At 35.5% G+C, this 21959-nt stretch overlaps 1 protein-coding gene across 1 annotated transcript in view; it reads right to left on the bottom strand.

The window, feature by feature from the left end:
* Positions 1–21959, bottom strand: part of TDRD12 (tudor domain containing 12) — a 61098-nt gene that overhangs the window by 33664 nt on the left and 5475 nt on the right. Inside the window, exons 3-13 of the mRNA XM_043990338.1 lie at positions 20557–20718; positions 19737–19873; positions 18488–18607; positions 15871–15926; positions 13816–13901; positions 10409–10595; positions 7148–7266; positions 3496–3572; positions 1846–1923; positions 796–856; positions 381–485 (exon numbers count right to left, since the gene is read on the bottom strand). Of these exons, the coding sequence (XP_043846273.1) occupies positions 381–485; positions 796–856; positions 1846–1923; positions 3496–3572; positions 7148–7266; positions 10409–10595; positions 13816–13901; positions 15871–15926; positions 18488–18607; positions 19737–19873; positions 20557–20718 (1188 nt within the window). The remainder of the gene's footprint in view (positions 1–380; positions 486–795; positions 857–1845; positions 1924–3495; positions 3573–7147; positions 7267–10408; positions 10596–13815; positions 13902–15870; positions 15927–18487; positions 18608–19736; positions 19874–20556; positions 20719–21959) is intronic.

Here is a 21959-nt window from a genome sequence, read left to right as displayed (position 1 = left end):
CAAATTCTATATCAGAGACTTCCCACACACTTTAGTTCTAGTCTACTCAACAAACAGTAAAAGACTCCCCAGAACAGAGCACAGTAAAAACTTCTGTAATTCCTGATCTACCTTTTAGCTAACTCATTCTCCCCTGTAAAGATCCCTTCTTATGCACACTCAAAAAAATAACGACTCTTGCTCACACATATATAATTTAAGGTTTAAAAAGCACTTTCCTCTTAGGAATACTTACAATAGCCCTGCAAGGAAATCATTAATGAAATGAAAAATTAATCATGTAAAAGAGCCGGACTAATGCCATCTAAAAACTAAAGACCATCACACTTCAATGCATAGTTCAATATATAATTGCCGTGTTTTCAAGGTAATATTTTTACCTTTTTTAAATCCATTGAAAGCGGTGCAGTTTCAAATGAACAGGGTTCAATTTTATTTCGAAGAACAACAGAAGGTTGCAGAAAGCTAGACTTTGATTTCTGCAACTGATAAAGTGAACAAAATTGATTATTAACTGTTTTTAAAGATTACCACAAATGAAGGTGCACAAAAGACACATTAGTTTTTTCAACATTTACCAAGCAATAGGTGAAAAATTGTTTCAATCAATGAAGTTAATATTACTGCTCAACAAAGGAGAAAGGTATACCTCTGGACCTTTAGGGATGAATGTTTGACATCTACCCTTCTAAAAACATAATACCTTTTCCCATGTTCTTGATCTAAATGCAGAGAGGTGATAGTAACAAACATGAGCAAAAAATATCTTCATTACATTTTGAGGCCTTGGAATACCTGCTGTATGTCATAGATGCCATCAGTTTTCAAAGGATCAGGATTTAAAAACTGTAGCAACCTATAAATATTAAATCAAAATGACAATTTAAGAATATTTTTGTTTTCAATTCAATTATTTTAATACCTAAACGTCATTCAAAAATGGTCTGGACATCATAAAGCAGACAAAGAATCAGACTTTTGGGAGGTGGAAGGGTTCTTAGAGATTATATAGTTTATTCCCTTCTTTTATAGATAAGAAAAATCGAGGCAAAAGTTACTAAACTGTCAGCCAAACAATTTATTCTTGCAGGGACGTTGGACAGAGAACAAACAAGAGCCATGGACATATTCACCCTCCATTCCTCCTACCTGGATCCCCAAACAAACAAAAGTGAATCATCAAATTACAGCTAACCTTCATTAAGATGCTTTTTTATATCTGGATAACTGATAAAATGCATGTAAAACTGTCTTTTCCATGGAAAAAATTTTCACTATTTTCAAAAGTCAAAATGTATTAAAATCATTTTAAAATCAGTGTTTTGTTAATCCAAAAGGATACTATGTTATGTACAGCTTCAAATTATAAGGAATTAACTTCATCAGAAGAGAGCCTTTAGGTAATTCAAACAGTGAGATTTATCTCAGCGATCAATTCTTTTTTTACTCCAAACAACTTGGGGAAAAAGGCAGATCCAACAACCACAGAAATCAATAGTCAAAAATAACATGTCATACTTTTTCTAAAAAAATTCAAAGGTCACCAGCAAATGAGTTACTCTGATAAACATTTTTACAATTGTTCCTTTTGGCACACTCTTCTATTATAATCAGAAAAAACCCATGACTATTTACTACCAAAGAATTTTAGAAACAGAACTAAAAACAAATCAAAATTTTTTCCTGACCACAGGAAAAAATGCAACCAAAATTATTACATATGCTGTATATGGTACTATTGCTTCCAACAGAAATATAGAGTTGCTTCTCAGTGTGAAATCATATGCCAAATTCAAATTTTTATGCCATTATCAAACTTTCAAATCACTAGAGAAAATTCCTTACTTCACACAGCCATTTTTTTCATCATATTTCTTCTTTGATGTCAATTTGAATTGTTTTTCATTTAACTTCTGAGATGAACTAGAAGTTTAAAAAGAAAGTTCATATGAGAATATTTTATAAATATACATGTCAAAAACATTGAACATAGCTTTGAAAAATTATGTCATGATTTCATTTATCTAATAAAACTGACACTCCAGCTAAATTGGACGGTGACTGCTTCTCTAAAGTGTCCCACGCTTTCCTACCTTTAGGCCATCTTTTATGTTGTTGTGAAGGGGCCTGCAGTGGCCTAAGTCTACCAAGAAATGTTCCTCCATCTTTCCAGGCCTAGTCCAAATGCCACTTCTGTCATCAAGCCTTTGCTGGCTACATTTGACTCTATGGTATCTCTCCCAATTTGTATGTACTTCTCTCATTGGCAATGCATTATAATTATTTTTGCACATATCTTCTCTAGGGTAAACAGTCTTAATTCCTTTTCACTTTTTCCTGCATGATATGGTTTCTAGACCAATCCCTCACCATCTCCATCACCTTTTGGACTCACCATAATTTATATCTCTCTCTTATGGTAAGGCACTAAACCTCAGTATGACCATCATTGAACATAATGAGATAGGAATTAGGTATATCTCATGATATGAATGTTTTTTTCTATTTACAGACTATGACCACTTAAAAAAATATCTGCCATAAAATACTGGCTCAGAAAAAAGTGTGTGGTCAACTGAAAACTTTCACTTATTGACATTAACTGTTGTCAAAATAGATCAACAATCAATAAGCATTTATTAAATGCTTTCTATGTGACACTCTGTACTATGTTCCCACAAGTACTCTGTCCACTCTTCCTTTTATAACATTTAACTTATCTTACAGTTATTTGTCTCTTATCATCTGCTCCCTCCATCCACCCCTAGCACTAGACTAAGATCACTCTCAACACCTAACAGTATAAACCTTTGTTGAATTACATTTTGAAGTCATAGTTTAAGAATTTACATATCTTTTATATTTATTCTATTTCTTCTTCCTGGTTTTACGCACATAGTTCCAGGATGTCAAATTTGAAAATCTTGGCTCTATCTTTTATCATATTTATTATTCTTCCCTGCCCTGTATATATCATCTGCAAATTTAATGAGGACCCCAATTATGTATCCATAGAAGGCACTGATAAAAACATTGCTAAGAGTCAAGCCCAGAGACATTTAGCACCCCTTAAAAAAAGACTAAAGGGGGCAGCTAGGTAGCACAGTGGATAAAGCACTGGCCCTGGATTCAGGAGGACCTGAGTTCAAATCCGGCTTCAGATACTTGATACTTACTAGCTGTGTGACTCTGGGCAAGTCACTTAACCCTCATTCCCCTGGAAAAAAAAAAAAGACTAAAGAGTCTAGATACATACAGAACTACTAATTAATATTTTTTGGGTTATTCAACTAATTGCAGATCTGTTTAATAGAACTTATTGTCTAGGTTATGCAAGAAATTTTGTTATTTGTTTTTCCGCATAGTAACGAGAATGTACCCTTTACTCTTTTTGGAAAGCAGGATAATTTCCTATACAGTTATATGGTACCTCTTATGAGATTAAGATAGCTAAAATTAGTTCTATAAGCAACATTACTGAATTCTCAATCATACCTTTCTGCTTGTACATCTGGCTCAGCATAAATAGTTATGCTTCCTTTTCTAGGACAATATGCTGAAGTTGCAACAGTCTGCATGAAAACAAAAACATTTTCAAAAACACTTGGATTCCTAAGTATATACACTGCTAAGGAAAATCTTAGTAAATATTTCATGCTGCTAGAATATCTTCTATTCAAACAGCAGAGCTTTAAAAATCACTCAAAATTTAATTTCACATATTAAACAGCGGTTATTTATGATAAATGAGAAAGCATTTATTAAACACTTACTAAGGGCCGGGCATTGTGCTAAGGGACTAGTAAACAAGACAGTCCTTTGCCTTTGAGTTACGTTCTAAGTGGGGAAGACAACACATAAAAGTGAGGTAGAGAGGAAGGAAGGGCTACTTGATAGGCAGCAAGGTTTGGAAATAGCCAGAAGGTGATGTGGTTCCAGGCAATATAAGACCACAGCTACCTACCCTACAATAGCCAGGATACCCAGAACAGAGAGGATTCGAGGTTAAGGTAGAAGAGAAGTGAGGACAGTCAGAACGCAGGGATTTGGGAAGTCAGTTAGTATAACAACATGCAAGATGAGAAGTGCTCTTCAAGGGCTGAGCTAAAGAGGTTGTGAATTAAGAAATGAACAGATGGGGAAGGATATAAGTAATGATGGAAAGGTAGAAGTGACAAGAAAGGGCAAGTGACTGAATATGGCGGGGAAACTACTCCCCTTTTTTGTGTGTGGTCTTTCCCATTAGACTACAAACTCCTCGAGGGCAGGAACTGTCTTTTTAGTTTGTATTTACATCCCCAGCACTAATCCTAGTGCCTAGAACATAGCAAGCGCTCAGTAATGGTCAGCTGCCTAGCCTAGGAGAATGAGATTTGACTCCAAAGTTAATTTATGCAAATTATCCCAGTAATTTATGGGAAGATCTTTAAATCATTAATTAACCTACTTGAGCAAATTGATTAAAACAAACTCATGAAGTTCAGAGTCAGCCAGAGCACTGGAATGCATTCAGTTGTACTGGAAGTCTGGCGCTAGGCACTCAGAATACAAATTTAAAAGTGAAAGAGCTCCTCACCTCATGGAACTTATTCTTCTATTACCAAGTAGGTCATCTGGATGGAATAATGTTTGGGAAAGGGAACAGTGTGCAATTAGCCTAAGATGATGACAGGCTAGAGTGAAAAGTTTGCAGGGCATTACATGGCTAAACAAAGAGTTTCTGTTTTATCCCAGAGACAACAGGAAACCACTGAAACTTAGGCAGGGAAATGACCAGGTCAGACTTGTATTTGGAAACTGTGTAGAGGAAGAGTCGGAAAAGGAAGAGACAGGATAAAGGGAGATCAATTAGGAAGCTACTGTAATAGTCCTGGTATAAATGGTGAGGGTCTGATTGTAGGGTGGGTAGACAGAAAAGGGCATATGGGAGAGATGCTATGGAGGTAAAAACAACAAGCACTGGCACTGATTTGCTACAGTGGTGAGCATAAAAAGTCAAGGATGACTCATAGGTTGAGAACCAGAGTGACTGGAAGAACATTTAGGAGGAAAGACAGCATTTAAAGGGAAAACAATGACTTTGTACTTTAGAAATATTGACTTTGGGGATGCTTGTGTGACATCCAGGTGGAGATGTCAGACTGGAGTTCAGGGAAAAATGTGGACTAAAATATGGAGATTTGAGGAGAGATGTGAGAAAACAAAATAAGAAAAAGAAGGCCAGCTCATTTCTCAAATATATAGAGAACTGAGTCAGATTTATAAGAATAAAAGTCATTCCCCAATTGATAAATGGTCAAAGAATATAAATAAGCAGTTTTCAGATGAAGAAATTAAACCTATCTATAGTCATATGAAAAAACGTTCTAAATAAGTATTAATTAGAAAAATGCAAATTAAAACAGCTCCGAGGTACTGCCTTATATCTATCAGATTGACTAATATGACAGAAAAAGAAAATGATAAATGTTGGAGATGTGGGAAAATTAGAGCACTAATGTATTATTGGTGGAACAGTGAACTGATCCCACCATTCTGGAGAGCTATTTGGAAGAGCAAAGGGCTATAAAACTGTGCATACCCTTTGACCCAGCAATACCACTATTATGTCTTTTTTCCAGAGATCGTAAAAAAGGGAAAAGGACCCACATGTACAAAAATATTTATAGCTGCTCTTTTTTGTGGTGGCAAGGAATTGGAAATTGAGGGGATGCCCATCAATTGGAGAATGACTGAACAAGTTATGGTATATGAATGTAATGGAATACTATTGTGCTGCAAGAAACAATGAGCAGGCAGATTTCAGAGAAATCTGGAAGGACTTACATGAACTGATGCTGAGTGAGATGAGCAGAACCAGGAGAACACTGTACACAGTATCAACAACATAATGTTGATCAACTGTGATAGACTTGACTCTTCTCAGAAATACAATGGTCCAAGATAGTTCCAAAGAACTCATGATGGAAAATACTCTCCAAAAAAAAAGAAAGAAAGAAAAGGAAAATGCTCTCCAAATCCAGAAAAAAAGAACTGTGGAATCTAGATGCAGATTGAACCATACTATTTCTATTTTTTTTGTTGTTTTTCTTTTTTGAGGTTTTTCCCTTTTGTTCTGATTCTTCTTTCATAGCTTGATTAATGCAAAAATATGTCTAATGTGATTGTACATATATAATCTTTATCAGATTGCTTGCTGTCTTGGGGAAGGGGAGAGAGGGAGAAAAATTTGAAACTAGAAATCTTATAAAAACAAATGTTGAAAACTATCTCTACATGTAACTAGAAAATAATAAAATATTTTTATGATTTAAAAAAAGCTTATGTCCTACTAATGCACTGTTGGTGGAGCTGTGAACTCATCCAACCATTCTGGAGAGCAATTTGGAATCATGCCCAAAAGGTTTTAAAACTGTGCATACCCTTTGACCCCGCAATACCATTATTAGGTCTTTTTCCCAAAGAGAACATAAAACAGGGAAAAGGACCCACATGTACAAAAATATTTATAGCTGTTCTTTTTGTGGTAGCAAAGAATTGGAAATTGAGGGAATGCCCATCAATTGGGGAATGGCTAAACAAATTGTGGCATATGAATGTAATGGAATACTATTGTGCTGTAAGAGATGATAAGAAGATGGATTTCAGAAAAACCTGGACTTATATGAATTGATGCTGAGTGAAATGAAAAGAATCAAGAGAACACTGTACACAGTATCAATATTTTATGATTATCACTTCTTCTCAGCAATACAATGATCCAAGACAACATCAAAAGACTTAAGGTGTAAAATGCTCTCCACATTCAGAAAAAAGAACTATGGAGTCTGAATGCAGACTGAAGCATACTATTTTCAGTTTTGTTGGGGTTTTTTGTTATTGTTCTTGTTTATTCTTTCTTGCATTTCTCCCCCTTTTTTCCTGATTAATGTGGAAATATTTTAAACATGACAGTAATGTATAACCTATATCAAATTGCTTGCTGTCCTAGGGAGGGGGGAGGGATGGGAGGGTAGAAGAAAAATTTGGAACTCAAAAAATATCTTTACATATAATTGAGAAAAATTAACAATTAAAGTTTATGCTACTATTATAGATAAAAAGCAAGATTATAAGCTTTTCTGTTAATTCAGTTTTAAATACTTACGATTTTATTTATTTCTTTTAAAGAGATATACTCCTTTTCTTCATATATCTTCTCTATCTTCTCACTTATTTTTTTAGAGGATAAATCTAATGAAAGTCCATTACGATGCAAAATCACACCTGCAGATGAAAAACAAATTATCACATAAAAAATTGAAAACAATAGGCTACAGATAAGAGAGGGAGGGAAAATGAGGACATAAAAATAAAAACTGAAACCCTAATAAATGGAATGCTCAGGAAATGTGGAGTTCGATTTCACTGAATTTTGTGACTTGTTCAAGATAAAACCCCAATCCCTTTTTTCCCACCTTTGTTTTTGGAAATTTTTTGGAATATACTAGCATATTTTCTTGACTTTAAGTTGTTTTTGAAATACTATAAACTTAACATTTCTCTTTGATGACTACTTAGGATCCTGCAGTGCTCCAGGGATATCATCTAAAACATTAATTTTCACTATACTGTGCTACAGCTGTACAAGATATAAGATAATGGGCTGACAACCCCAGAACTTATCATGAGCTTGGGGCAAGTCTTTCTAAATATCCTTAATGGTGGCAAATCTTTATCCTTCTTAAGGTTGGATTTAATTTTTGAAAATAATCAAAAGGTTAAAAGAAAGGCTGGTGAATAAAGCCCATCAAACTGAGTAATGTCATTTCTGGTTTAAAAAAAAAAAGGCTGACTTTCTCTATGTGGTTAGTAAATTACGGAGGGGAATTCTAGAAGAAGAATGTTTAAAACAGTATGAACAATGGCTAAACAAGCTGTGGTATATGATTATGATAGAATATTACTGTCCTATAAGAAATGATAAGCTGGTTGATTTTAGAAAAACATGGAAAGACTTGCATTAAATAACAAAAGCGATCCAGAACCAAAAGAACACTCTATATAATAACAACAATATTGTCAAAAGAATAATTGTAGGGGCAGCTAGGTGGCACAGTGGATAGAGCACCAGCCTTGGATTCAGGAGTACCTGAGTTCAAATCCGGCCTCAGACACTTAACACTTGCTAGCTGTATGACCCTGGGCAAGTCATTTAACCCCAATTGCCTCATTAAAAAAAATTAAGCACAAAAGAATAATTGTGAACAACAGTTATTTTTAATACTACAAATACTCAAATTAACTATAAAAACCCTATGAACACTATTGATTAGATAAATGCAAACTAAAACAACTCTGAGGTACCACCTTGCACCTATCAGATTAGCTAATATGACAAAAAAGGAAAATAATAAATGTTGGAGAAACTGTATAAAAATTGGAACAGTAATGCACTGTTGGTGCTGTTGTGAACTGATCCAACTATTCTGGACAGCAATTTGGAATTATGCCCAAAGGGCTATAAAACTGTGTATACCCTTTGATCCAGTAATACCATTACTAGGTCTGTATCCCAAAGAGAGCATAAAAAAGGGAAAAGGACCCCACATGTACAAAAATATTTATAGCATCTCTCTTTGTGGTGGCTAAGAATTGGAAATTGAGGGGATGCCCATCAATTGGGGAATGGCTGAACAAGTTGTGGTATATGAATATAATGGAATACTATTGTGCTGTAAGAAACGATGAGCAGGCAGATTTCAGAAAAACCTGGAAAGACTTAAGTGGACTGATGCTAAGTGAAGTGAGCATAACCAGAAGAACATTGTATACAGTAACAGCAACATTATGTGATGATCAACTGTGACAGACTTAGCTCTTCTCAGCACTACAATGATCCAAGACAATCCACTAATTCATGATGGAAAATGTTCTCCACATCCAGATAAAAGAACTGTGGAATCTGGATGTAGATTGAACCATACTGTTTCTACTTTTTGTAGCATCTATGAAGATGCTATCCACCTTCACAGAAAAAAAAACCTGATCAACAGAATTACACATAGTATGGCTTTACATATGTTTATAAATTTGCATCAAAAGGTGGCCTTCTCTAGTACAGGGTGGGGTGGAAGGGAGGGAGACAGTTCAGAACTTAAAAAGTAACAAGAAACAATTAAGAGGAAAAAAGTGTGCTTCAATATAAAAACAATTATTTGACCATGAAAATCTAAGAGTACAAAACAAATCGAGCTTGACTTCTGTATTAAAACGAATCTGCGGAGTGAAGTGAGTAGTTAAATGTATGGACACTAAATCTGAAATGACCTTTCCAGGAACATGGCTAACATATAAAGCAAGTGAGGGGAAGTATAGGAGAGAACTTCTTCATCTTACTAATTCCTGATGTTACTAATAGTTTCTTTTTTTTTTTTTTAAAGTATTACCAAGAACTGTACACTTGTTTTCAGGACAGAGGGGAAGCTGGGAGTTTGCACTCTTCAGCAGAGCAAGGAAAGAGAGAAATCCTAGTTCAATAATTCAATTCAGTAAGCATTTACGCTACACTATTAAGTGCCCAGCACTATGTGCAGGTGTTAGTGATAAAGAGACAAAATTGAACCAGTCCCCACCCTCGAGAAGCTTACATTTTACCAGAATGGTTGGAAGCAGCAGGAGACACCAGTGAAAAGAGAAGCAGACATTTCTATTTGAATTTCACACCACTTAACTAGATGAGGTCTAAGGTCCTTTCTAGAATTGAATCTATGATCCTACTAGAGGTGCTATGGCTGAAAACTTCATCATCTTTTAGCCTGATGCTAAAATTCAATCAGGCTGGATCAGACAAGAATCCATCAATGGGCCTGTTATCAAAACCTTTCTTTGCCATTGTTTATGGTATGAGGGTGTAGATTTCATGAAGCAATGGTCATGCTGTCATAGGATCACAGATCTATGCCTGAAAAATACCCTAGAGGCCATCTAATCCAACCCCATTTTACAGATGGGAAAACAGATCCAGTACAATAATGCCCAAGGTCAAACAGGTAGTAAGAATTGAAGGCTATGAACCTAGATCCCCCGACTCCACAAAAGGATAGAACTTAGTGGAGTATGCTAAGCTAGCTCTCTTTAAAAGATACGTTTGATGACTAATGCAGAAATATGATTAGTGTTATTGTGTGTGTGTGTGTGTGTGTGTGTGTGTGTGTGTGTGTGTGTATAAAACCTATATCAGATTACCTGCTGTCTAGGGGAGGGGGGAGGGAGGGAGAAAAATTTGAAATTGGAAAGCTTTTATAAACAAAAGTTGAGAACTATTTTTACATGTAACAGGAAAAAAAATAAAATACTTTATTAATTAAAAAAAAGAGAGATGTTTGAAAACAAAGATATTTAAAATGTAATGTGAGTTAATACATACCTTTTTCAAGTTTTTCAGGAATCTTTTCTTGCAACAACATTGGCCAAAGAGCAAGTGCAGGATTGATTTTATCTGGTGGGGACTCCAAACTCTTTGGTATAACTTTCTCTGGACAATCAATTTTCTTTTCCTTGGGTGTTACATAACAAGCAAAGTTCTTTGCAACCAGATCATCATTAACACATACCTTTAAAATTAAACACATAATCACTGAGAAAGAATAAAGCTAAATGACAGTTCTTCTGCTAAATGGTACCACAAACTTTAAGTGGCATTCAGTATAGTACCTAATGATAAGGAATAGCCCACCTCACCCCAAGGCCACAGATTAGGGAAGAGACTTACATCTTCTGAGATATCCCCAACTTCCTCAGTCCCACCCATTGCTAATTTAAAGAATTTTCACAGGTCATTCTTTCACTTCAAATAACTTCTTTACTTATATCTAACACATATCTTCTTTATCCTCCAAAAACCATCTGAAGTCCCACTCTTGACACCAGACCTGTTTTTCAGAGTTGTGCAGAAAGAGCACTGCATTTGGAGCTGGAGAATTTGGGTTAGAATTCTGCCTGTGACATGCAATTTACTCCTCTCTGTGTCATCTTGGGCAAGTCACTTGACCTATCTAGGTTTCAGTTTTCTATAAAATGAGGGTCTTGGACTACATAACTTCTAAGATGCCCTCTGCTCTATGATCCCCCATCTACATTATAAAATCCAACACCATTTCAGACACAAAAGAACTTAAGTAATGAGAACCACCCCCATTTTATCTTCTGAAAGTTGATATGAAGGGATTTTTACATACTATGTTTTAAACTATAGGGGAGATAAAAATTTGGAGGTGAGGGGCCCTCCTGGATATTAAGAGCGTTGCTTTGCATAATTTCTATGTCTAATCAGATTTGGGTAACAAAAATTTTTTTATCATTTCTACTTTGAATCTTCAAAAGCTATTTTTGCTGAACAAATCTGATTCAATTAAAATATATAATCTCTTAGCACACAGCCCAATTAAGATCCATCACTATAATAAAATGTCATTAATTTGGGCTGTATTTTGGGGTTTTTTTTGTTGTTTTTGCGGGTCAGTGGGGGTTAAGTGACTTGCCCAGGGTCACACAGCTAGTAAGCATCAAGTGTCTGAGGCCAGATTTGAACTCAGGTACTCCTGAATCCAGGGCCGGTGCTTTATCCACTGCGCCACCTAGCTGCCCCCAATTTGGGCTGTATTAATTCTGATTTTTTTTTTTTTTGGCTAATTCCAACAGGAACTGGGATATTTGCCTTTATCAGTGTTCTCAAATTTTTTGGTTTCAAGACCCTTTTATACTCTTTAAACTTTAGTGAGAACCCCAAAGAGCGTTTATGTGGATTATGTATCTATTGATATTTATCATAATAAAAATTAAAATGTCTTAGAAGTATTATGAAAATAATTTTGACCTCAGAGACGCCCAGAAAGGGCCTCAGGGCTTCAAAACCACATTTTGAGAACCACTGCTTTAGCAAACTAATTGTTAAATAAATGGGGTTCAGACTGCTGATTTTATTAGTATAGGGAATTTGGGTATAAAACTTCTCTCCAGTAATGAAGCTGCAGAATTTGGGTGTGTGCATGCGTGTGTGTGTGTGTGTGTGTGTGTGTGTGTGTGTGTGTGTTAGAAGTACCACACAAGCCCAGGTGTTCCTGACTCTATCCACTCTACCACACTGCCTATCATTCTTCATAGACAATGCAAATTAATAGTGTAAACAAAACTGATCAGAAATACTGCATAATGGGGGGGAAAAACTTTTAAAGCATTTTCAAGTGTCTGAAGGTATATACATGGATATGCCCAATTAAAAATTGTATTTATTCATAAAAGAAAACAAACAGTTCTTGATCACTGTTACAGTTAGTCAACAAGTATGACTTAATACATATAATTCAAAGTAATGGAACAGCATTTTTTAAAAATTATTTTATAATTCAAACTGATATTAGTCTAAATTAGGGACATTTCACTGAACTACAAATACATTTCTATTCTAATCTAATTCTACTTGAGAACAGTCAGTTCTTAATTGTCTTTGGAGTATTCACTTATCTATGGTCAAACTTCTTGCTTGGCTTTCCCCTGCTACTCAACACATTTTTAGGTTGGCAGATGACATAAGCTTTCTTAGTTCCTTTTTGTACATCGATGCCTCAATTCCAATTTTTTGATATTTTTAAAAAGTAAAAGATAATCCATCAACCCATCACAAAATCTAGAGGTACATAAAAATCAGTTAAGGCTCTATTTCAAATACCACCCTAACTCAACTGAGACGAAATTTTAGTTCCAAAACACTTTATTAATCTAAACACTGCAAATTAACAAAATAGCAATCACAGGACTGGAAGGAGCATAGTTGGATGAAATTCATAACTAGAATATGACTCTGGAAGAATATATATTTTTTATTAAAAAAACACAAAGGGACAGGATAAGTTTATATATATATATAATTTCTAAAAGTTTTTTATGAACTTAATCTAATAAAAGCATTTCAATTTACAATGAGGCTTGTATAACAAATTATAAACTTGATACATATAGTTCTAAAGGATTGTATATCTTAAATTGAACAAAATGGTAACAAAACTGCTCTCTGTTCCCTTCTGCCCTTGTTTTTTTCTATGCATTGAAATGAATGTGATAGCATATAAACATATGTGTGTGTGTGTGTTTATTTATTTATTTATTTATTTGGGGGCATCTCTCCCCCCAAAAAGAGATCTAAAGATTTTAGTGAATACATACACAATACAAGTCAACACTGTGATGTAGCAGCTAAGAAAGCTAATGTGACCTTTGCATGGCACCCAGAAATAAGAAGGCTGTAGGCTAATGCTACATTCTGCCCTAAACAGAACACATCTAGAATTTAAGACAAAGTAGGGTGATCAGAATAGTGACGTGACTCAAGCTCTGGCCTTATGAAGGTGGAATTAGAAAAGTTTGGCCAGGAGAAAAAGAGACTTAAGGGGGACAATAAAAGTATCATTCAAGCATTTGAAGCATTGGCCTTTGGAAGGATTAGACTTCTTCCCAATTGGAGGGAAGGGGGTGAAAGTTGCAAGTTTAGGCTTGATGTAAGGGGGAAAAAAACTTCTTAACAATTAGACCTATTCCAAAGTGGCATGAGCTGGCTGGCTGTTTTGGGAAGGTAATGGATGCCCCTTAACAGCCTTTAACATGGGTTCCCCCTCACAGGAAGTATTTCTAAAAGGGCTGGAGCTGATTGTTGGAAGGGATCCTTTATCAAGTAATAGGTAGATTAGATGGCTTCTGATGTTTCTTCCAACTTTAAAATTCTGAAAGTCTACGATTCCAAATCCAGAATTTTTCCATTACAAACTGATCTTCACTTACCTTTTCATTTTTTATAGTCACATAAAGGTAAACATCAAAAACATCTTCTTCCATACCACATAATTTCGCTTCAATCTGTGTAGTTGCTAAGTATGAATAATAAAAGTACCATTTATATGGCAATAATACAAAAATATCTTTGAAATTTATTATTAAATACCATGCAACTTTTAATTTCTTAAAATTTAAGACTATGCTACATGGCATTAAAAAAATCAAGCTAATAGATGATTTTCTTTTGCACACTTCTTTATACACCTATCACCTGGTACCTTTGACTTAAAAAATCTCCCCTACTCTTCCCAGCAAAAGAAGCCCTAATAACCACCCATGAAAACTCTCTGCAACCCCTCAAAATCCTAGGGGTCGAAAAAAAGTGACTGAGGTTTAAAATGAAGGCAAGGCATTTCAGAAGTGAAAAGAGAGGAGGTCCTTGATAGCAGGAACTGTTTCATTTTTGTCTTTGTACCTTCAGGGCCTGTCACATGGAAGGCATTCAGTAAATGTTGGCTAAGATGATTGTTAAGCCTGAGAATTCTGGGCAAATGAACCTTTAGCATAAGGAAACTCCCTGTATGAAGGAGAGTTTTCACAAGGAAGAAGGCAATTTACATTGGAGGTGTTAAGCAGGATTCCCTTCATTATTACTGAATACAGACTTGTATTCTTTGTTGGACCATCTTTACTTAACTCATTTGAACCACCAAAACTCAATCCTTGGGATTTTGCTATATGCTTCTACACTCATTTCCTCAGTGAAATCACCCTTTTTGTCTTACTATTTTGTTATCTAAATCAAGCAAATGACTCCAGCCCCAACTTCTTATCTGTGACCTAAGTCTCATATAGCCAAATGCCTTTCCAGGACATTTCTACTAAAATACTCCATCATTATTACTTGATAATCCCAACCTCTGGGCCCAAACCAGTGCCTTTCAAAATTAGCACTATTTCTGGTAATGACAACTCCTTTCTTCTAGTCTCAAAACCCTGGGGATTTTTCTTCCTTCTTCTCTTTCCTTTGAAACTGATATCCAATTAATCACCAAGTCTTGTCATTTCTTCCTTTCTAAAGTCTCCCAAATTTATCCTTGTAAATTCTTAGGACCAAGACCCTGATGTACTGGCCCTCCCCACCTCATACCTAGACTAGTGCAACTATAACATAGTTTTTCCTGCAAATGTTGCAACATTCTTCAGTATTTCCAAGATCCATGCCTGTATCATCAAAGAGAGTTCTACTGATGCAGATCACAATCTTCTAACTGTATATAAGTTCTTCATGAACTATGGGGGCTTTAAATTCATGAGCTGAGGGCCAATCTTCTAGTGATTAATGTCTTTGAACTTTGCTATGCTGGTCCTCAGACTAAAGGACATCAATGCATTCCCTGGCTGGTTCCTGTAATACATACATATACACACACATACATGCATACATGCGTGCATTTATGCATACACACCCATCCTTATTCCAATAACTACAACTCTACTCATGGTTTTATACCAGTCCTACTTCCTACTCTCCTACAGAATTCCATGCCTCCTCCCCTTCCATCCATCCAAATAAATCCTATCCCCCCAAGACTCAGTTCAAGGCCAATTTCCTTCACAAAGCTTTTATTCTCCAAGAATTCCTATAGGACTTATGGTCTATACATACAGTGAACAATCTTATAGTACCTCATATGATACGCTATTTATTTCTTGTCTAACAATCAGACTGAAATCAGAGATTATGTATTATACACAGACACCCATTCTAGTGCTGGTCACAAAGTAGGCATTCATATTCATACTAGAATTACCAGTATGCCTTTTCCTACTCATGATATAGAGAGGCTAATTAAATTTTGAAATTCAGACAAATTGACAAATTTAGAAAGAAAACATTTTTATAAAATCTTTAGTTATCCACATAGAAGACCCTTCTCTCTCGAATTTTGCTAATGTTTTTTAAAAATGCCTAACCAAATTAACAGTAACTATGATATGAAACACAAACAAATAAGAATGCATAAACATAAGAATTGCTCCTGCTTTTGCTTGTCTTACCTTTTAGAATATTCTGAAAGTATTGAATAGCAGCACTATCCCATTTCCTAGCAGGTCTAGAAAAATATTGAACACAAATTAATTCATTATTTCACTAGAAAGCATTATCATAAGAAGAATCTGATATTGATTGTTCTTACTTTAGGGTTTTTTGCATTAAATTTTGACACTGTTGATTAACTTTGCTTGATTGTACTTGTTACAAAAGGATAAGTTATCTTAGAAGGGGTGTCACTGGGAAATGAAGGTGGTGTTATAAAAACCATTGGTTAGGGGCAGCTAGGTGGCACAGTGGATAAAGCACCGCCCCTGGATTCAGGAGGACCCGAGTTCAAATCCGGCCTTAGACACTTGACACTTACTAGCTGTGTGACCCTGGGCAAGTCATTTGACCCTCACTGCCCCACAAAACAAACAAAAAATTGGCTAAACATTTAAAAAGAATACGTATATTATATCTTGAATGTAATTACATCAGAGGACATATGAACCCTTTTCCCTCTGTAATTAGTTGACATGGTTTGATGCCCATGACAGGTCTATCCTACAGTGCAGCTGTCTACATAAAAGGAGAAGAATTGAACATTTCTATGCCTGGAGTGGCAGTCAGTGCCTCATTTCAGATCTTCTGTTATCCTGGCCACCCTCTTCTGACTGGATATCAGTTTGCCATTTGTGACAGCTAGAAGTAAACACAGCATTCCTGGATATTGTCTATCGAGTACAGACATTAGAACTAAGAACTTCCAGTTCCTATTACTTTACTAAGTACTATCAGCAATAACCCTAATTTGGATTGGAGAACTGTTCACATTTCCCTTAAGAATTCTTGTCCCATGAGAAACGTCGAAATAATAAAACTATTTAAACTTTAGTAAGCTTAAATTTGCAACAAGACTTTTGGGACATTTTGGATAACACATAAGTGTGTGTGTGTGTGTGTGTGTGTGTGTGTGTGGGTACGTGTGTACATGTGTATATGTTATTTATAATACATAAATGATGGCTTATTTTTGTCTCTAAAGTAAGTACACAGGAAAAGATGTTATATGCATACTAAATATATACCAGAGAGACAAGCCTAGCTAGCTAGAGTAATGGCTGCACAGTCAGGAATCATTTAAATAATGTAATGAATGACAAATCAAAAGGCTTCCTAAAGGACAATTAAGTAGGTTCAGGGTATATACTCTTACCTTTTTAAGATGATTAGAGGACAACTATCAAGTTCTACACTAAAATGCCACTCTCAATGAAAGAATAATGAACTGGATGATATTCAGTGTTTATGAACTGGAAGAAATGCTGAAACAATTCCCAAAACAAGTAAACTTGGGAATGAAAAGGCAGGATCAGAGACGATAGGTAAAAGAGAGAAAAGACAGAGGCCAGAGAGAGGATAAAGTTGTGACACAAATGAACACAGAAAGAAGTAAATCTGGAGCATCAGTTAAGGAACAAGAAAGCAGTCAAGAAACAGATTGGCTAAAAACAAAGTAACAGGGAGAGGGTAAAGTTGACAATGACAGAGATAAGTAAAGGAAAACCAGATTACCTGGTTAAGGAGTTAAGGGGTAGGAGAATATAATCTAAGGAATCGTGCAAGGCAGAAATAAGCAAGGTTAGAACAGCTAAAGTATCATCAGAAAATAGCTCAGTAGAGCAAGAAGAGGATGACATGGCATGAACAGGTAAAGAATATATAAGTTTAGGAGGCAAATGGTCAAAGGAAAGTGAACTGGGAAGGGTCAGGTGTGGAAATAGGGCTAAAGCATCAACTTCAAGCAAGGGGCTAGATAGGGGAAAGAGCAGGGGAGGGTGTCCTTAGGTGGAAGACAGGTGCAGCAGGCAGCAAAGCTGGAAAGTAAAAGGAGAGGAAGGTGCAAATGAAGCTGTAATTAAAGAGATACATCATTTTCCCATATCCCCCCTCCTTGTACAGGGGAGACAGAGAAGGAAAGAAAGGGAAGACTAAAGAGGACATATGGTAGAACCCATGAGAGTTGGCTGGAAAGGAAGCAGAAGCAACATCAGGGAGTGAGATCCACAAAGGGTGAAGAAAAGAGAAAGGAAGCATTATGGACAGAGGAGAGGCCACGGGAAAGGGAGAGAAAGTGACCAGTAGAGAAGGAAAAAGGAGAAGATGACAAGTGAATGGAATTCAATAAATGTTTGTTGAACCAGAAGCAGAAAGAAGGGGTAAATGTTAAAATGAGAAAAAGAATCAACACGATGTTAGAGAAAGGCAGAGCAAAAAGAAAAAAAAGGAGTAAGAGAATGGCCCAGGAATAGGAACTATTTGCACTACTGTCTTAAATTTTCAGTTATTCATAATAATTAAAGTAACTAGAAAGAACTTCAAGAATATACTCTGGCAAACATAAGTTCAGTTATAGACAAATAAATTATTAGGCAGTTCAGAGAACTTTTGCTCAACTGAAATATGAAAGAATTTTATAAAAGGAAAAAGAATATCCAGGATTCATGTCATACTAAAAACAAAGATTTTGGCAAACCTTAACACTAATGAAAAGGTATAATCTAATTGTCTTGAATTTGATTAGTGAACTTAAGACTATTCACACAGTATTCAGTATTTCTAAAAAGTCATACTTACACAATTTCTGCATTATCTTCACAGAAGTCAATATGTAACGTGACTGGTTTTGTGCAATATAGTCTAAACTTTTTCGCTCTGTAAGGAAGTTGCATGAAAGCTTCTACTGCAACTCGGATGCTTAACAATAGTGAAACAGACATAGATTCATTACATAAGTACTGAGCACCAAATAAGCACTTAATAACTGACATCTCATTCATGCATAAAAAGGTGATAACAATAAAACATTTCTCTCAAATATGACTAATTCAGGACATTTACTGCTATATAAAAACCCCATAAATAAACTGGTATTTTCACTTGGGAAATTAAGTCTCAACAGGCTAAAAAACTCAGATCCCAATGTTTAGGTAGTAAAAACAAAACAGCAATCTAGTACACCTAAATATTTTAATTCAATTTTTAGTATATAGCAAAACTTTTATCAATTATTTTGGCAAATGAGCACCTAAGTTATTATTTGCTAACTTGGTGTATAACAGGTGAGAGATGGGGCACTGATAACGCCAGAGTCAACGTTTTAATCTCAGTTCTTCCAAAATGTATCACAGTCTGTTTCCTAACCGAAGTAGTCCCTTAGCATTTGCAGTATAATCACCTGAATGAATAAGCTGTTGTTGATCCTCCTTAAACATAGAGCAGATCACCTATCTCTCAGATAATTTAGGTACCGAGCTGTTCGGAAGTTTCATATTAGATACCAAATGAGGTGCCTTCAAAATCTAATTCTACCATTCTTTTGCTTGGAAACTAACTGAATTTATGGTGTGACAGTCTGTCAAAAGAACCAAATTCTAAAAGAAAATTTAAATTATCTATAAATCTGTTAAAATGGTTCCCACAAAACAAAACAAAAAGAAACAAAAAAAAAGCTCTAGCAAAGAAATAGAACATCACAAAATCACAGAAATAACCTCTCTCTCAAAGCTTACGTGGAGGTTCTTAATTACAGCCAAGCTCCCTATCTGCACAATTCCAGTATCTGCTTTTTTTCCCAAGCTACGAGATCCCTACTTTTGCCCATGAGAAGATGGGTAAAAGGAGATAAGTGTCCTTTGTCTGATCCCTATAGCCTATTTTTCCCTCCATTCACTGAATATAGAATTGAGCCAGCAAGTCTTTCCTTCACAAAGCTATATGACACCAGTTCCTTTAATCTTTTCTTCAAAGACCTTGCACTCCAGTACTTCAGTTTGCACATTTAAAATTTCCCCTAAAAAAAGAAAGGCTCACAAGGTCTACATACTTTTTTGATTTTACAGGAATATATTTGGCAAAATCCACCAGGAAGCATTCTGCCAAATAATGGTCTGCAGAGGACATGATTGACTTAATAACTGCCCTACACCAGCACTTCAGTTCCTGACAATAAACCACACAAGCCTGCAAAACAAACAGACAAAAGTTTCTTGGTTGTTAACATCACAAATCACAAAGTTAAAGAATTAGAGAACTAAAAGGAAGACTGGAGAATATTTAATGCAAACTCCTTATTTTTGCAGATAAGGAAACTGATTCGACAAGGCTACCCAGCGACTTCACGAGTGGCACAAGTAAGAATAGAAGTCAGATCTCCTGACTTCTAGTTCAGTGTTCTTCCCACCACTACATCTTGTTGCCCCTTCATTTAGGAAAATTTTTGAAAAAAAAGAAGAGTAAAGGAAATGTATTATCTTACCACTTTAAATTTAAAAAAAACAACAACAATGACTATGCTTAACTTCTAGGTACCAAAAAGACCAGTAGTGCACAGTATATAGTGCTTTTTCAGTTTACAAATATCTAATCTCAAAACAACCCTGTAAGGTCAGCAATACAAATATGATGCACATTTTATTGATGAAGAGGCTGAGAGTCAGTGAGGTTAAGTGCCTTGATCAAGGTCGTATGAGAAGTAAATAGTGAGGCAGGACCTGAACTCTGGTACACATGTATACACACACACACACACACACACACACACACACACACACACACCCCTACCTTCTCTCCCTACCTCCATATCACCATTTTATTTTTTAACATTTTAGCCCATATTTCAAAATTATGCTGATAAGGCTATTTACCTGTCCTTCTTCTAAGAGTAACGGTTTTACTTTTTCTACATCTTTATATACACTATTATAGAAAGCATTCATTTCAATATTTAACTTTTGATATTCCATTTCATGATCCAAAAAGGTATCGCATCCTTTTATAATAACCCAGAAGCATCCAGGATCTTCAACCTAATTTTAAAAAGAAACAAAAATAAGTGATTTAAAGGACCACACAATAGATACAATCTCAATATCATGATAAGTATTTCTTTAAAAAGGCTTCAAAATACAAACCTATTTCTAATAGACCTCATAATATACATATATTTGTATTATAAAATAATATCTAATAGACCTCATTTATTTCTTAAGTGATCTTAAGAAATCTTAATCATTTCTTAAGGAAAAAGGCTTATGAACTGAATAGTAGGACAAATTAAAGGACAGGGCCAGGGGAAGACTAGAAAAGATATGAGGATACATAGGAGTATGTTATAAAGCCAAATATAAATGACTTCTTAATGAACTGCACCTTCTCTCCACTCCCTTTGGAAGCATCAGTCCAAGAGCATAAAACTCAAATGCAATAAACATCTTAAGTGAGGTTTTTTTTTTTATATTTCTGTTATTTCATTATGTCCCTTTTCCAAAGCTCTGAACAGACAATTCTAACTGACGACATAAGAGTTCAGTCATCAAAGAAGAACTTAGAGAGACTTTGGCGAATATCCTCCTTTGTCTGCAGATTATTCTACTGAATTTGGTAATGGTAATGGCTAACAATGCATTGTAGACACATTTGATCACTTAAGACACATTGTCTTAAGACTAAGACAAGCCCCCCCAAATTGGAGTGAAATGTGTGATTATGAAACAGCTTTTCTCTGATGAAGATAAGGTACTTAAACCACAATTTGGATATCATAATCTAAACAACTTCAGCAACTGGTGTAAATCATTGTCTCTGCCTAAACTCAATACGTTGCTCATCTACCCTTAACACCACTTCCAAATACACAGGATTACAAAAAAAATTCTACAAAATCAGGTAGCCCTACCCATAGTATTAAACCATCAAAGCTGTTTTTCAACTTAGATTTAACATTAGCAAAGGCCCAGTCTTTCAGAATCCTGTTTCAGCAAAATAAATGCAAGCCATGAGTTAACAATTTAGCACAATCTCCACACACAGAATCCAAATTACACAAGAGCTACTAGAAGGATGTATTACTGTGGACAACCCAAGAAATATGTCTATTTGGCTTTCAAATGCATTTTAATTGACATTTGAATATTCAAGGAATTCATACCATTCCAAACCAAACAATGAAGCAAAGTAGTAAGGGTCCTTGCAAAAAGCAGAGTCACTACCCAAACTTCCCATTCTTCCTTATTTTTTCCTGCTACAGCTAGCAGCATTGCCTCCCAGG

Source organism: Dromiciops gliroides, chromosome 2, assembly GCF_019393635.1.
Source record: "Dromiciops gliroides isolate mDroGli1 chromosome 2, mDroGli1.pri, whole genome shotgun sequence".
In the NCBI taxonomy this organism is placed as follows: Eukaryota; Metazoa; Chordata; class Mammalia; order Microbiotheria; family Microbiotheriidae; genus Dromiciops; species Dromiciops gliroides.
This window is presented reverse-complemented; position numbering and strand designations above follow the sequence as displayed.